This window comes from Neodiprion lecontei, chromosome 7 (assembly GCF_021901455.1).
Source record: "Neodiprion lecontei isolate iyNeoLeco1 chromosome 7, iyNeoLeco1.1, whole genome shotgun sequence".
NCBI classification, from domain to species: domain Eukaryota; kingdom Metazoa; phylum Arthropoda; class Insecta; order Hymenoptera; family Diprionidae; genus Neodiprion; species Neodiprion lecontei.
This window is the reverse complement of record NC_060266.1, coordinates 334,512-351,599: the sequence shown is the minus strand read 5'-3', so window position 1 is coordinate 351,599 and position 17,088 is coordinate 334,512. Positions and strand designations below refer to the sequence as shown.

General features: G+C 36.2%; 1 protein-coding gene across 8 annotated transcripts in view; it reads right to left on the bottom strand.

Moving 5' to 3' along the window:
* The window catches only part of LOC107224794 (protein kinase C), a 20,820-nt gene extending 3,732 nt beyond the window's left edge, over window positions 1-17,088 (bottom strand). For 2 of the 8 annotated variants that reach the window (XM_046744816.1, XM_046744818.1), the window contains exons 1-9: window positions 15,713-17,088; window positions 13,654-13,714; window positions 13,180-13,423; window positions 12,210-12,241; window positions 11,265-11,386; window positions 10,978-11,140; window positions 10,299-10,841; window positions 9,082-9,677; window positions 8,755-8,956 (exon numbers count right to left, since the gene is read on the bottom strand). In XM_046744816.1, the coding sequence (XP_046600772.1) occupies window positions 8,792-8,956; window positions 9,082-9,677; window positions 10,299-10,841; window positions 10,978-11,140; window positions 11,265-11,386; window positions 12,210-12,241; window positions 13,180-13,423; window positions 13,654-13,714; window positions 15,713-16,045 (2,259 nt within the window). In that variant the 5' untranslated portion in view covers window positions 16,046-17,088 and the 3' untranslated portion in view covers window positions 8,755-8,791. Of the gene's footprint in view, window positions 1-3,902; window positions 8,957-9,081; window positions 9,678-10,298; window positions 10,842-10,977; window positions 11,141-11,264; window positions 11,387-12,209; window positions 12,242-13,179; window positions 13,424-13,653; window positions 13,715-15,712 lie in introns of those variants that run through there. The other 6 variants (XM_015664983.2, XM_015664984.2, XM_046744817.1 and 3 more) reach the window with 6 other exon arrangements.

The window sequence follows — 17,088 nt, the reverse complement described above, 5'->3', positions numbered from 1 at the left end:
CGAATGGCAGATAAGTTAATTATTCATACATATATCTCATATATATATAATATATATATATATACACTCTATGTGGATAGTTATAGTTTTTTTTTTTTTGTTTTCAATTTTTGTTGTTTTTTTTTGTTACATTTTTTTTTAAATAATAAACGATCTGACCGATATAATATAACGTATTATTATCATACGATACCCAAATACCCGCTGACATTACTCGTAGATTTCAAACGTATACATCTTATATGCAAATAACGCTGTTCTCTTTGTTCCAGATGCGTACGTCTCGCTTATTCTAGTGCCGATCATCGTACGGTATATTTTTCAATTTTACTTTTATCGGATTTCTGCCGATATCGCATATGAACAGGTAGAGAAATGCTGATAAGCATGAAGTACCGTCGGAGGTGATGTTTTTACAAAATTTCAAGAAAATAAAATTTATCTCACTTTTAGGCAAAACTCCCAAGCACAGATCGCCAAGGACTCTCTGCAAAAAGTTACGGCGGATTGTTTTGCAGATCAAAATATACTTATCGGACTGGAGCAAAAGAAAAACTTTGTAGCGTACAGCGGCTTAGCCGATTTACAGCGCAAATAGTTTGAGATTAATATTGAGACGATTGTGCGCCAAGTTTATTATTTTTTCTTTCTTTCTCTTTTTTTCTCCAACTTATTAACTAAATTGTAACTTCTCTTGCAACTTAATAACATTTAGTACTACATTATGTACGTTTACCTCTCTTTCTTTCGACAAAACAAATCGAAAATCTAGCACGGAAAAAAAAAATGTACATTCGAGGCACAAAAGCGTAAACAAAAGGAGAAAAAAAAATAACTAAATATATATATATATATAATATAAACATATATATATATATATATATATTTATAATAACAACAAATACGATTAAACTTATTCTTTGGTAAAATTGCATTTTGTGCCAATATCCCCACAATTGTTGATTGAATAATTGATCAGGTGTAATGCCTGTTTAAAAAAATCGACTTAACACGAAGTAAATAAGATAAGTATAATAATCAACATAGACGTGAAAATACGCCAGTGTGTGTTCATTCCTTTTTCCGCGCAAAAAAAAAAAAAAAAAAAAAACACAACCTGGGCATAATAATAATTAAAGTTTCGCCACTCTTTGTTTCTTGTTACTTTACCTTTTCTATCTATGAGAAGGTATGTAAGAAAATAAAATCTACTCTGTAACGTTGATAAGTCACTTTACAGAAATTGCACCGGCATCGACTGTTTAAATATAAGATAAAAATCACTTTAGCTCTTGGCGTGAAAATTATAATCTTCCCTGACTGTCGTAACATTCGACATATTTTATCCGCGCGCTCGGTACGGTTTCCAATTATATTTCAGCTGACTTTCTTTAACGCCCGTAACCGATGTTCTCATTAATTCCATTCGACTGCCTAAATTCCTTTGGTTTTTCTTGCCTTTCGCAATATTCTCTATCACACGTTATACGTACCTAGATATATATATATATATATATATGCCATACAGCGCGTTACTAATTTTTAAACAATCATGAAATTACAGGACGGCTACTCAATCAAATGAGACATATCGCATGTCAGTGGTTGATTCGACATTTCTCTTTCACTACGGAGAATACAAAACGAGATTACTTTTTTTTCAAAATTTCTTTTCCGAATTTTTTTTTCTTTCTCATCGGTTCACCTTTTCTCTGGCAACAAAGCTTGACGCGATGATGAAACGAGACGTGAGACGGCGGTACGTTTACATGACAAACTGTCGAATCTCTACGTAATTTTTCAAAATAATCATCATCTATTCATCAATTTATTCCATGCAAGTCAATGTAATATAATAAACACTTAAACAAGCAGGAGGTTTGGCGTCAAACATTGTTATTAAGATTCTTTGCTTACACGCGAATTTCAAAAATAATAATAACCCTCCTCTCTCTCTCTCTCTCTCTCTCTCTCTCTCTCTCTCTCTCTCTCTCTCTCTCCTTCTCTCTCTCTCTCCCTAGATGCTATATTGCAACAATATTATCATCATATCTTATTTAAATTCAGTTTCTATTTCCAAGTACCTTTCACTTTCCAATATTTTTCATCCGTACTTCTGGCTCTTGGCTTCTTTCCTCGCTTATTTTTTTTTTTTTGTTTGTATTAAATATATCACTTCTACTTTTCAACATCAATGTTTTTTTTTTTTAACTTTTTTTCTTCTCTTGGTTTTACCGTTGACTTGAGGTAAATATTAATTTTTTTGTTTTTTTTTTCTTTAGTTTTTTCATATCTTCAACAAGTATAGATTTTCTCTATTTCCTACAGCACAAGCACGTGAATTTTTTTTGTTTTTTCTCCTATATGTACAAATTTCTCCTCCTTGTGTTTGCGCGCGCGCGTTTGTCTCTTCTATAATTACTTTTCCATATGCGCAAGTACGTATATACGGACCCTTGGATTGATTCTGACACATTTAAGGCCAACGATGGCATCTGAGTCGAATGTTCCAACAAGTGGCAGCAGAGTACAACGGTGGCCCGGAATGTCTTGGAATCGGACCAAGGACATGTACACATTATATATGTATTATATAATTATTAACCTTCGTAACGTTCAACACAATACATATATGTATTATGTATAATACACAGACACGTGTACATATATTATTGATTGGCGATAGAAAAAAATCACATCGAACAGGGACAGCGTGACGTAGGATTGGACTTACAGCCGTCTAAATAGTAATACCCTAATTAGTTAATAACATTATCATTATAATTACTATATAATGTTAAAAATCTCCAATTAGGAGCTAGATTCTTGAAATGTCCATATTTTTTTTGTTTTGTTTTCACCACTTATTTATTTTCATTTCTATTATTATGCTTATTTATTATTTTATTTTTTTGTGTTTCTTACTCCCACTCGCCTAATTGTAAAAATCATCGGAAACCGCGACGTGAAGGAAAAAAAAAAAAAAAACAAAGAAAACAAAATGGCACAAATGCAGACAATGATTAATCCAAGCTAATGTGAATTAATTATTACCGGACACAAGATATAGAGTTAATAGATTTTACAACCGGTCAATTCGGTAAAAATAGACGGTAAAAAATGACGGTGATAAAATAATGGTTGTAAAAAAAAAAAAAAATCAAATATAGACGAAATCTAGATACCGAATAAACAACGTGTCAAGGTACGTTTGTAGAAGAAAAAATAAAGAAATTACATTAGTCGATAGATTGAACTAGAAAAAATAACGCGTGATCTGATTGATCAAAACTCAAACAGACTCTCTTATTTTTGTCTTAATATGTGAAGAGATAGATGAGAAAAAATGTAGCGACGATCGTCGTTTTTCTTACTGTGTTTTTTCTTTCAGAACGTTTCTTTCTCTTCCGAAAAATTGTCAAATAATAAAAGGATAAATAAATAAAGTGAAATAAAAGTAAACCAATCACATGTAATAATGTAACATCATCACGACAAAAAACGCACAACAATCATTTTTGCCCTACGGCTGACTATGTACCTACATTCACATTACATAAATATTATACATAGTATGTGTTTATCTATAAGTAGGTGATTTAAATTTTTTCTCTTCAACAAATATAGGACTATCGTTGCAAAACACTCAATAATTAATGCACTGCATGTGATTATACCCTATATATAGTTCACGTGACTTATAAATTATTAATTGTTTCGTCATACATGGACATATATATTTATTAAAGCTTTTCATAATTCTGATTAATTAATATTAATAAATGAAAGAAAGTTCAAAGAATACGAGAACGAGGAAAAATATAAAGAAAAAACAAACAACCATCTTTTCCTCAAACGAACTCTTGGCCCTTTGAAACCGCTGTTTTCTTTCCTTGTCTCTCTTTTTTTTTTAAACTTTATTTATTTATTTGTTGTTTTCTTTTTTTTTTTTTTTTCTATTCCACAACCATGTACGCACGAACATATGGTATATACACACATTTCTTTCTTCGATTCTGATTTCTCGACAAAGTTAAGCATCGCAAAAAGCCAAGGCGAAATGTTTGAATTATATTTATCTTCTTTACGCTCCAGATTCAACATTTACTAAATATACCTAAAACATAGATATTTTTTTGGCTTCATTTTTTCAAACTTTTTTTTCCGTTTTTTTTTCTTTTTCTTTTTTTTTTTTTTTTTACCGTCATCAATTCTACATATGCAATGCTCGCTATGACCGCAAACTCATCTATCGCACGTACGCTCATAGCAAAAAAAACAAAACTTGACGCATCTTATTTTAACGATCACTACGCACTCAATGCAAAGAAGTTTTCGTGTCTATGTTAAGTTTGTTTTATGTTTTTTCCACCTTTCTTCCGTTCTCTGTTTTCTCTCTTCAAACTTTTTTTTAAATGATATATCATGTATATAGTATATACATATACTATATGTATATACATTATATATGTATAATACAGTTTTGTTAATCCCTTCTTACTTTTTAACGCTCTACCTTGTGTTACTAAACGTAGGCCGGACTAACCATTTTTTTTTTTTTTTTTTTAAAACTTCAATTAATTTTATTCCTCTTCAATTTTTATTTTTTGTTTCAATATCATTATTATTACTGCTGTTGTTGTTGTTTTTGTTATTATTATTATTATTATTAGTTTCTTATTATTACAGTTCTAATTATCATTAGAATAAACATCCAGTGTTACTCTAATATTCTCTCTTTGTCTCTATCTTTTGCATCTCCCGACTGAACATTCAAGTTCAACGTGACACCTTCCTTTTGTTAAATCTTCTGACTAGACATCAGTCAATGCGGCGCGCGCTTGCCTTTTGTAATAGGGCAAACGTTTTTTTTTTTTTCTAAATCTTTATTTGCAACCCGATACTTATTGATACTACTACTTTTAATGTAAGCGATAATTATTGTTGCTCGCGTTAGTATTATCAACATTACTATAACTGTTACTGTTACGATTATTATCAAGAGATACAAGAATGCATCTAAATCTGTCGTTTTTAGTTTCCGATTCTCGGCAGTGCCTGTCTTGCTCGAAACTTGCTAAGCACGTCGACGTTTCTCTTCGACGTTTTCACGTTATTTTTATGACCGTTTAATTCTTCGTCACGAATGGCGAGATTGTTCGAAAATTGGTTGGACGAAAGTCGTTAAACGGAACCGCGTGAATAATAACCACCCTCCCGATTGTCTTCCAATTTTAGCACGGTGAAATTTTTTTGCAAACAAACTAAGAACCGATCACGAAAAAAAGGTCACCGAGAGAACGAGGAAAAGCCTCGATGTCTTTCGACGTCGACTCGGGTAAATCGATGTTCGGCTTGGTTTCGAATCGGTTGGCAAATCGACGAGGACAAGGCTGATGACCTGACGTTACGACGGTAAAATATCGTGCGACAAACAATCGATTACGCAACGTTTACGAATAACGTGTGAAACCGGTCCTCCAGTCCTACGCCCTCGTCACCTCAAATCATTTTCCGTTTTCGTTCGCCCCTCTTCTATCATTTCTCAAGTTGGCTTTGGTAAACCTTGCACCGTACAAGATATGCCGAGGGATAGAACGAATCGCTTTGGAAAGTCCGGCGACTCGGAGCGATTGGCGTACAAATTATCTCCCACCTCTCCTCGCAACGGCGAGAGAACGCGTATATCTTGTTGTACATAATACGTATACAACTATCAAGTCTAACGCTATTAAGCTGTATGATTCGAGTCCCGCACAGACTCGAAGCATACCCCGCATTAGATTTAAATTCCGTATACAATACATTTATTTTTCTTTGTATATTTGTATATTTGTATATTTGTATATTTGTGTATATGTATATGTGTTTATGTATGGTACGTATATGGTGCTTGAACGGTACAACGATTATACCGATTATTATACACGTAGTTAGTACGTTAATGATCATGTAAGTAATTCAAGCGATCGTGTGCGTGACACGCTAATCCTTAGTCCGTAATGATAACATCGAATTACTCAAACTCATCCTATCGTATTTTACATTTTATATTATACTGTGTTATTATTATGGTCCATTTTGTAACGATTTGGGGCTGATTTGTCACAAAATGGTCCAGAAGAAAAACTCTACCGTAATTGATAATTTTATCGCACATATATGTTACAATATTTAAACATATACATACGTCTATGTATACGTATGTATGTATAAATATATGTACGGTTAATCAATAGAGTGCCACATTTTCTATATTTATAAATTATATACATAGATTTATCGGCGTATATGATATATAAATACGTATGCAGTACATCGTTATTTTTAAATATTAATAATTAACATTGTAATATTTTTGTTGGTTAATTTGTCGTTTATCTCATTATTATTATTATAGGTAAACATCCAAATGGTTTTTGGCAAACTGCAACCAGCTCCGCCGTCATCCGCCATTTTTATAACTTGCACGGCAAACGTGTGCATCTCAAAAAACCGTCCGTCGACAAAGACTCTCGTTCGGCTTTTCGATTTGCAATAACTTTATAATAAATAGATACGTAATGCTTGATTGGTAAACCAGCGGTTTTCTTTTTTTTCATCCTCTATCTTATACCATAAGATCTCTACACTCCATGGTTAATATAATATTATCAATATTTTGTAGTTTTATTTTTGTTTGTTTGTATTTTTTCCCGTTTTTTGTTTTCTTTTGTTTTGTTTAAGTACGCCAATCACACTTTATTCCTAATGCACACATCTTTCTTGACACAACTTGTAACGTGTTCTTGTGGTTATGCGGCGGAAACTCGGCAAACGACGCAGACGAGCGAATTGCGATCGAAAGAACCGTTCGGCGGACCTTCGCACGATAGTTATTTTATAATTAATTTGTTCACTTATTTATTAACGCATATTTTATATTTTTATAGATTCTCCACCGTCGTACAACGAGTCGAGAATTGTTTTCAAGTCTTAAAGGTACCTAACTAGAGACAACATGTACGAATATCCTGGAAGGTGCATCAATGACTATGTGTATATATATATATTTTTTGGGTTTTTTTATTTTTTTTTTTTTTTTTTTTTTTTTTAATCTTAACTTTATACTAAAACTTGATTTTTCTTTTCCTCCTCTGCTTACGCCTGCATCGTATCTTAATTAAACGTTATATGTGTATGATTTATCTTTTTATCATTTTTGTTAGATTTTTGAAATATTCTTTTACATACGGTCATTATATGTTTACGGTAGGCGTACGCTAAAATAATTTAAATATACTCTGGTCAGACCACCTGTGGTCTGCATATAATATATAACCTTAATTTCATACTAATATTTACTATTTTATAAGTGTTGTTGTTGTTGTTGTTGTTGTTAATATTATTATTATTCAATTTTATTTCTCTCTTCCTCTTGTTTGAATTATATATATATATATATGTATATACCTGTGTTCAAATAGATACTATATTTTTGTAACAAACTATGGCATTATCAAAGAAATAGGGGGTTTTGAACCTGACTTATAAAATCATAAATTATTATCCATTTGCTCATTAATAAAATTTGTCAATAATATTATCACGCGGGCTTGAAAAAACTAATCTGAGATGGAAAAAGCATCAGGTTCTACCCGAAGCGGAAGTTAAATGTACAAACACAAAATGCATTAATCATGGAAAACAGAAATCGCTAATCGCTTAAATAACCTTTCTATAAATTTAACGATTAAAAAGCAACAATCGATAAAATTTTTGACTAATTAAACGAACCGAAGTTATAATCTTAGTTTCTTTGTTTTCTTTTTTTTCCTTTTTTTTTAAATACAATTTCTAACGTTTTTACAACGTGTTTGAAAAAGCTCAGATCTCGCAAATTTTTTTTTTTTTTTTTTTTTTATCAACAATTTTGTGCATGGGCTATAATTCTTAAAGTTTCGTGCACTTGCAATCATATTCGCATAAAACTTTACCAAAAGTTGCTATCCTTGAGGTAAATATTTGCGCAAAATTTGTTGTAGTTGACGGTTTTTTTTTTCATTTTTTATTTTTTTTGTTTTTGTTTTGTGCGCGCTAGTTACCAGCAGCAACGCGCTAAGATCAAACGAACGAGATAAAAAAAAATGCGTCAACGTAATAAATAATAAACTACTGTCCGTCGATCATTATATTATGTTACTGCATTGAAACACAACCTCCACCTACTTTTTCTTCTTCGATTTTTCCTATCATCTGGTTTATCCAAAAATAAATCGTGTATACCGATGAGTTTCGCGGTGAAAAAAAAAAAAAAATTCCATACTCCGCTTAACTCATTATAAGTACCTTAGCTATCTCTCCCTCTCTCTCTCTCTCTCTCTTTTCTACGATCAGCTACAAGCAGCCTGACCGTTCGTTATACTTTCATCTCTGTCACATATAAACATTTGCGATATGCTTATTTTCTCGTAAATCATCTGACCTTCCTTTCGTTTTTTTTTTTCTTTTCTTTTGCTATATTGTATACAGATTAGATGAAAAATCAGACCTCACCAGGTTCCATCGCGGTATACGTTTTGTTACTTGTTTAAATTCCAATTTTCACTCCGATTCACGGCTTACGCTTTTCTTCCGTTTTCATTGAAATTAGATTGAATTAATTTGAACCCATACCGAACAGTTACCCTCTCGTACAGTCCGACCAATGAAACATTACACATATCTTGAAAACAACGAAGAGGGTAGGAAAAAAAAAAAAAAAAAAAAACTTACTTGATCGTAACATCCAAGTGATTTTTATCAACTGCGTTTATTCGCCCGCAAGTCTTGCGGGATTGTAGTCTGTGTTAACGAATGAGAATCCCTTGAATTCTTCCTGATTTATGCAGCGTAAATCTTCAGGATTCACCGGTGTCAAGACCGGTTCTTCTTTCGTGAACTCGGCATCAAAGTTCATTGCATCCTTTTTGTTTTTCTGTAATGCAAAAAAAAAAAATAAATAAATAAAATCAAAAAAAAATAAAACAAGCAACAAATGTGTGAATAATAATAAAATGCAAGCAGAGCAATAATTGCACCGTATATCAGTATTATCCTTACAATTTTCGGTTTAAAAGGAGGCTTCAGTCTGCGAGCCTCGAGCGCCTCCCAGTCCATGTCTCGGAAAAATGGATGAAGTCGTATGGCATTCTCGCCTCCGTTAGCTGCAACGCATCCCAATCTTTTGGCGGGATTCTTGGTCATAAATCCCTTCAGAATGGCAACAGCTTCCTTGGTCAGCCATACCGGATAAAGGACGTCGTCTCTCAATATTGACTCGAATAAATCGTCCTCGTTTTCAGCTTCGAACGGTGGCTGACCGGCCATCATTTCGTACATAAGAACGCCGAGCGCCCACCAATCGACACTCGCGCCGTACTGCAGTTCCTGAAGTATCTCGGGCGCGATGTAATCGGGGGTGCCGCAGAACGTCGTCGTGGTTTTGACACCTTCGATTATGCCCTCTTTACACATACCGAAGTCGGCGAGTTTGCAATGCCCCTCTTGGTCCAACAATATATTGTCCAATTTCAAATCCCGGTATATCACACCGTGCTTGTGAAGAAATTGTAATGCCAGCGTAACTTCGGCAGCGTAAAAACGTGCACGAGCCTCGTCAAACTTGCGAGCTCTTTGAATTTGGAACATCAGATCACCTGTCGATCATTAAAAGTTCACTGTCAGAACGTACGTTTCGATTTTAAATAAATTATTAATTTGCTCAACCTTGATAAGCCAGACTAAGAACTTCTCGCTTGAATGCGTTTCGAACTTAGAAAACGTTAACCAGTCCAATCTTTTTTTATTTTTACGTTGTTTTTTAAATAACTCGACAATACCAGGGCTGCGACAATTTTGCTAAATAAAATTACCTAACTTGTCTCGTCAAAAAATTCAGAATTTCCAGACGTTTTCCCACGAAGCTTTTATGACCAAAAGCTCTAGAAGTTATGCGCCTTGAATATATAAAGTTGGATCTTAACGTTTATTTTACACAAATAATTAGAAATTTAACGATACCATTTCTGAAAGTTAGCTTAACCGAATTTACGAAGCACAGATGAAGTTTGAAAACAATTTTAAAAAAAGCAAGTTTTTTCTGTGGTTCACCATAATTTCCCGACTTTTTCCCGATAGACGAAATTCCCCGACTATTCCCGGTCTTCCCGGTGTGTCGCCAATTTGATGGAGATCTAGTGAAAACTCAACCTTTCATTCTTGGGGTGTTCGTATCAAGTTTTTCTTTTAACCAATTCGCAAAAGACAAGACCACCCACCTCCATTGACATATTCCATAACGAAAAAGAGCCTATCTTTGGTCTGAAAGCAGCTGTGTATGGCGGTGAGAAACGGATGCTTGGCTGCCAGAGCTAGTATGCGTTTCTCTGTCATGGTACAGTCGACGTCGTCGTCCTGAATGATGACATCCTTCTTGAGTACTTTGACGGCGTAAACTTCGTCCGGTGACCCTTTTCTTTCGGCAAGCATTACCTTGCCGAAGCTTCCTTTGCCAAGGACTTTGATGAAATGAAAATCTTCGAGCCCGAGCTTCCTGTAGCCGGTATCTGGGCCGCTTCCGCTGTCGGTCGGTTCTTTCAATTTCGAGGCTGGCACCCCTTCGGAGAACGTTTCGTTCGGGGGAGCCGACGACCCAGAGCCACCAGATTGGCTCGATGACTGGTAGTTGATCCTGGCTGGTTTGTTCTTATTGTCCGGCGAAATTCCCATTTCGTTCAAGAGATCAGCCAAATGCCTTCTGTTGATACCACAATTGTTTGCAACATTCTTTTGACATCTCTTGTGCACGCTCATATGGCAGACTGAAAATAATTACCGAAAGTAAGACAAAACTGTATCGACATTTGACCCGAGTTTGGAAGTTGCTGACTTAACGAAACGTCGCAAAATCCAACAACAGATTAACGCATTGGTAATGATTGAATGGAAAAGATTTACCTTTGCATTGTAGGCCTTGCTTTATAAGACCGTACAGAAGAGACCCGCAATGTTCGCAGAATGTGAACCGTTTGAAACTGTGTACGACAAAGCGATGGGGAACATTGACACTGAATCTTTGGCTCTGGGTACTCTGGGTTGTCTGTAAAATATGAACGTTTCCCTAAACGGGCAGATAGTTTGAATTAAAATAAAAAACGAAACAAAAAAAAATAGACATCGTCTCCCTAGCGGTGTAAGGAAGTTTCTCACCCCCCTGAGATAATTTCGATAATACAGTTACCAACTTGAGAAAAATTCAGTTTCTGTTCCAGGAACTTGGTTCGTTCAACACTTACTTCGTCTCTCATGCCTGGACAAACAGTGACGACGGACTCGTGACATCTTTTGTGAACGACACATGTGCAGACTGTAACAAACGTAGGGAAAACTTTTTATACACATATATTCTACAGCAATTGTTATTTTCGTTTTTTCTCTCGTTCTTTGAAAATGTGTGAAAGAGGCTATTCGAAAAACAGTACGTTAAGTAAGCTCCGATAAACATGCGCCGTTTGAACTGCAATCGCTCATTTCATTTCTGTGACATAAAACACTGTGAAAATTTGTGTTAAATCGTGCAGGGCGAAGAAAACATAAAATAAAATTATGTTAATTGTACGTTACAATAGAGAGTTTTGCGAAGAGCAGGTGTGAGAATAAAATAACGCAAGTAGGAGCTTAACAACCTCTGCTATCCCACCTTGTAGATTGAAAAACGCACAAACAAATGTCATAATCAAACAAATAAATTGTACAACGGAAAAAGTAAAACGGACATGCGCTAAAGTCATCCAACATGACATAGACATATAATACATGATAAGAAGAATACAGGTAGAAGAAGAGACATAGGGGCACAAACATGGTTAAATGATCCGTAAAATATTTTCACTCGTACTTTGGCAAGACGCAAGTGCATGTAGGTCTGAACCCTGACTGAGTATAATCGGAATGAAATAAAAATAATATAAAATAAGCAAATAAACAAAATAACACCTACTCAAGCAGAAAGCGATCGACGAATGGGAAATATCTTTGGATCATTGGTGTCTCTGGGACATAGGAAATGGGAGCGTACGTATATAGGAGCAACTTGGTACAGCAAAAAATATTAATACGCACATGGGATTCCGCAAGCAGGCAATTAATTATTACTATCGGTTAATAACGTGATTTTGTGTCTTCCTCACCTTGACATTGATACCCTTGCTTGCCGAAGCCCCTGAAATACAACAGACAAAACACGTCACATCGTCTCCTCAAAATCCCTAATAACACATACGCGTATCCCTCCTCTGACGTTGCTACCCAGAAGTTACCTCTACTGTTTCTATCGTTTACCCTAAGCCAAGAGATTAAAAGGCAACCTGACATTACGCGTCACTTTGGATGATAAGAAATGGACCACGTATCCTAGACGTTAGCATTTACGAAACGAACAGACTAGGTTTCAAATTGTTTGAAGCAAAGTGCAACTGGATTGATCCTAAGATTTGGCAGTAGAAATGCGTAACGTCAGCTTGTGTGAAATACCAAAGCGTGCAACCCCAATTCCACCAATGTCCACGCAGTTTCAATTACTCCTCCCACAGTTTAATCACAAAAAGAAGAACCAAATGCATGCAGATTTGTGTTTGATGATTGAGAGGATTGTAATGATATATAAATATTATTATTTTTGTAATAGAAAGACCACCACACCCGGGACACGGACTCGGCACTCATACAGCGGAAATGTTTCCCTTCCGTTGTTTTTCACCCACAGTAAACTGTGTCGCATTTCCTTAAATAAAGCAGACATCGGGAGAAGTATTTATGCCGAGACCTACACGAGCACATACAAAGTATTCCCACAAATTGCCCAATTAAACACTAAAATTACCCATTCTATGTCTAAAAAAAATATCAGTCCAAACATCCGAACTCTTGCTGCAATTACTGTTGCATGTTTTGAAAATTGGATTCGCCGTATCCAGACACGTATTTTTTAACCAAGTATCGAGTATTCGATTGTGAATCAAAAATCCAAAGACGAGCGGATGTTGGATATAGGTGAGAGTTTTGTCCTCGGTTTGATACGATTTTTAGTACAGTACAAACACAGGGGGAAAAAAAAATTAAGAATAAAAAACAACAGGATACATTGATCGAAGTACGTACCATATAAAGTCGCCACAATGGGAGCAGAATGTAGGCTGCCTCAGGAAAGTCGCCATGAATTTATGCCCGTTGACTTGATGCACCCTTCTTCGCATCGCCCCTCTTCTGCGATTGAAACCTTGTCGCTCTTTAAACTCTCGTCTCGGCTCTTTTCCTCCTATCGCTGCGCCTACTCCGCTTCCGCCGCCTGTGTCTCCGGACCCTCCGCCCAACCCACCGCTTCCGCAGCCAGGTTGTTGTTGCTCTGTTTTTGCATGAAAGCATTACAATTTCACTCTGTTTTACAAGTTGAAATTCTTCCATCTTTGCTCCTTTAGAAATAGATCTAAAGACGATCTATGCTATTCTTTGTACCTTTCATTGTACGTATTGTACTTGTTCTAGTCTGCTCAGTAAAGAATTTAATTCTCTTTGCATGTTTATTATAAATTATTCCAGGCAAATTATTCAATGGAAACATGTGCCGACACTGACCTTGATTCGTCCATTTCAGGTCTATTTGTATCCTCAGTTTTCCTTGCGGCTCAAGGTCGACCTGGAACGAATGAAGACTATTAGTTCAGTCTGCGTAAAAGTTACGCAACATCGCTTATTTATTAACAATGAAAACACAAAGTATTACCAATTAGGTACAATATTTGCAGGTAATCCCTGCGGAGTAAAAGCGACTAGCAAAATTCAAAGATGTTACCATTGCGAGTGCCGGTTCATTTATTTTATAGCGGAATTCGAGGAGGAGGTACAGGGATGTTTATACACGAACGTTAAATTAAGACGACCTTTCTGAAAAATAGAATTAAAATCCTACCTTTAAGGGCAATTGCTTGCTGATTCAGATGTTTGTTGCGAATGATTCTGATTGTAATAAAAATCAGCCAAATCTTTCTTCCTTTGTGTTTGCAATGAAATGTGACAGACCAAAGGATACTTACATGACGGTAGCTACAATAATCTAAAATATTCCCCATGGCAATGTCCACATGTTGAGGCATGAAAGCCTTGAATAAGGAATCTTAATTGCACAATTATGGACGACACGGTATAGTAACAAATTCTCCAGAATCCTCAACACTTGTCTATGTTGCAAAAACCTTGCAGTTTGAGTGGAAAGTGAGGAAAAATTTGATACAATTGATTATGTTTTTACGGAATAATGTTCAAAGATGCATTGAACACAAAGACAATTGCAAAATGAATTTTCTAAGAATGACTAACAGCTCAGAGTTCAAGAAGCTTTGTAGAAAATTTCCTGTGAGAAAATTCATGATGCTAAATAAATGACTGGAATTGGTATTGTTATTTCAATGATTCAAATTTCGGAAAACTTGTTATTTCCTAATTTTAGGAATATATGAAATGGAATAAATTATAAGGCAAAAGAGATTCATATTTTGGAAACTTGGCCATTTCAGAGTCACTACAAAATTGCAGAATAGATGTCCCCCTCCCCACACACAAATATTTCATTAAGCTAGCGTTATTAACTTTGATCTCATGAACATTTGCAGTGGGAAAAATTTGATTTTACCGAGCAGATAATAAATTTTTTGACCGAATAATCAAAACCATTCAAGACAAAGATAAGTATTCGCCTCTTATCTATGATACACATATGCATACTTGTGGCCTCAGTAAGCCATCAAGGCTTTAATTTATATCTAGTCTACGCAGCAGAGCGTTGTAAGCACTAACAGTCATATAGGTGCAGTCTGCCCTCGTTTCTCGATGAAAACAGCAAATATGTTAAAGACGAAGAGCTACGGATGATTTTCTGTTTCTGTGCTATCTCCCTGGTAGGGATTTAACACCCGTCGACGGAATAAATACGGTGAGCGATGAAAATCTTGGTAATTCCACTTTAAATCAGTGAACGAAATCTCAATAACGTTAAATTTTTTTAATGTACAACAACGATGATTAATAAATACCGTTTCGCTGGGGTAAAGTATAGCCGCCTTTTTCAGGGTCTCGGCACGAATGTGAATCAGCCTTTGAAAACACTTTTCAAAACCATAATTTCTGTGTGTTTGAAACATTTTCTTATTAAAGAGGAAAATTAAGTAGAGTATCCAACCGTCAATTTTTTTTTCAACACTCTTATTTTACAGAAAATCCAAACAAATCTTGCAAACAGAGAATTTGCCCAACACACAATACTCTAAATAAAATTTGCACATACAAATATCAGCCATAAGATTTGGATTCGAATTCTCTCCTTAATGAGAGATACTTCTCGTTTTCGATATGAATTAACCAAGGTGCGAACGCGAACTGCTAGCAATCTCTGACTCGCTTACGAAAGGACAAAGTATATTTGCGCATAACTCTTCTTATCTAAACCGCTATCAACCGTATAAAAGAAACATTACTAAGAATATCACACCTATGCGACAACAAAATCTCAGCATGCTGCATATTCACAATAAACGTTTCATCGAAATATTGTATCGTTGCATTTAATAACGCCAAAGCTGAGAATTCTTTCAATAGTGCTACGATTAGGAAAAGGACAATATAGCTGAATACCACGAACCCAGAAATCAGCTGCATCGTCTTCTCGGTGAACCAGATCTTCGAATCTGATGCTGCAATTGGCCACAAAATCATCGGGCGGCAGAGCTGCGTCGTGGAAAACGGTCAGCCCGAGCGTCCCCGCATCCAGGACATGGTGCGTGAACGATTCGTTCCACACAGGATCGAAGGTCTTTGGTTTGGTCGAAGAGCGGTCGAGCTGATTCTCGTCGACGTCCAGAAGGACATAGGGATCCAGAATTGGCGGTTCATCTTGCCAGAATTTTCTCTGCTTATCCGTTGCCCTCAGGCCAGATGCTTCGCATATTTTTACCTTAACCGTGCCAGTGAACATTTTACCTGTCTCCCTGCCACTTTATTGTATACGCTTGACCGTCTCAACGACTGACGATGAAACCTCAGGTGTTTTTGACAGTCTGCTTTAGGGTGGGTGATTCTTCTTTTCTCTTTACTTACTCTCGGATTTATACTCGAATTCCAATACCGAGAGAATCCCTAGGGATGCAAAGATGTGGGACAATTTACGAGAGGGGGTGAAACGGGAGAAAAATAGGAATCAAAATTTTTCACTACTTTTGATAACGCGGTGATTCGTGTTTATTTTGTGACTGATTGGTTCCTCTTCCTCTTTTTCTTCTTCTTCGTTTTATTATTATTATTGTTATTATTGTTATTATTTTTCTTTTTATCGTAGTCTTTTTTTTTCCTCGTCTAACGTTGAGCGTTCACCTTCACCGTTGGTGGTATGAGTGTTGGTGCGGTCGACAGTAACAGTGTGTAGTTGTTGGGTCGAGAAAACAGAGGTTGTTAGTTCCAGTTTTAAAAAAAGCGGACTCCCTCTTTGCGACTTTTTCTTCGTTCCTTCTAGCTTCTTTATCTTTTTTTCTCTTTATTCTGGTCACCGTTGCTCAACAATCAACACTGGTTCTCCCTCCTCCCGACGGTTGCACATAATACTTAACAACTAGCGTAGCATAGCAGTGTCGAACGAGACACTTTAATAAAAAAGTCGGGGTTAAACGACATTGACGAGTTACAGACCCGCCGCGATACCCTGACAGCCATCAAGGTCGATTTTCCGTAAAAATTCACCGACTCCGATGCAGTTAACGAGAGGGAAAAAAACTCGAGACCCAGGGCTCGATCCGCACGACTATCCAAGGCACATCCAAGGGCCCCTTTAACACGGCCAAGATATACGCGGCGGAACGGGGAATACGGGAATATCTAGCGTTGCTCGTTCGTTCGTTCGCTCCCTCCCTTGCCTCCCTTTCACCCTCCTGCGAAGCCACCTTCCGTCCTTCCTTCGTCGCTCCCTTCGCTCCGTCAGCACAGACGTCGCGCTCCGTCGCTCGATCGGTTCGTCCGTCGCGTCGT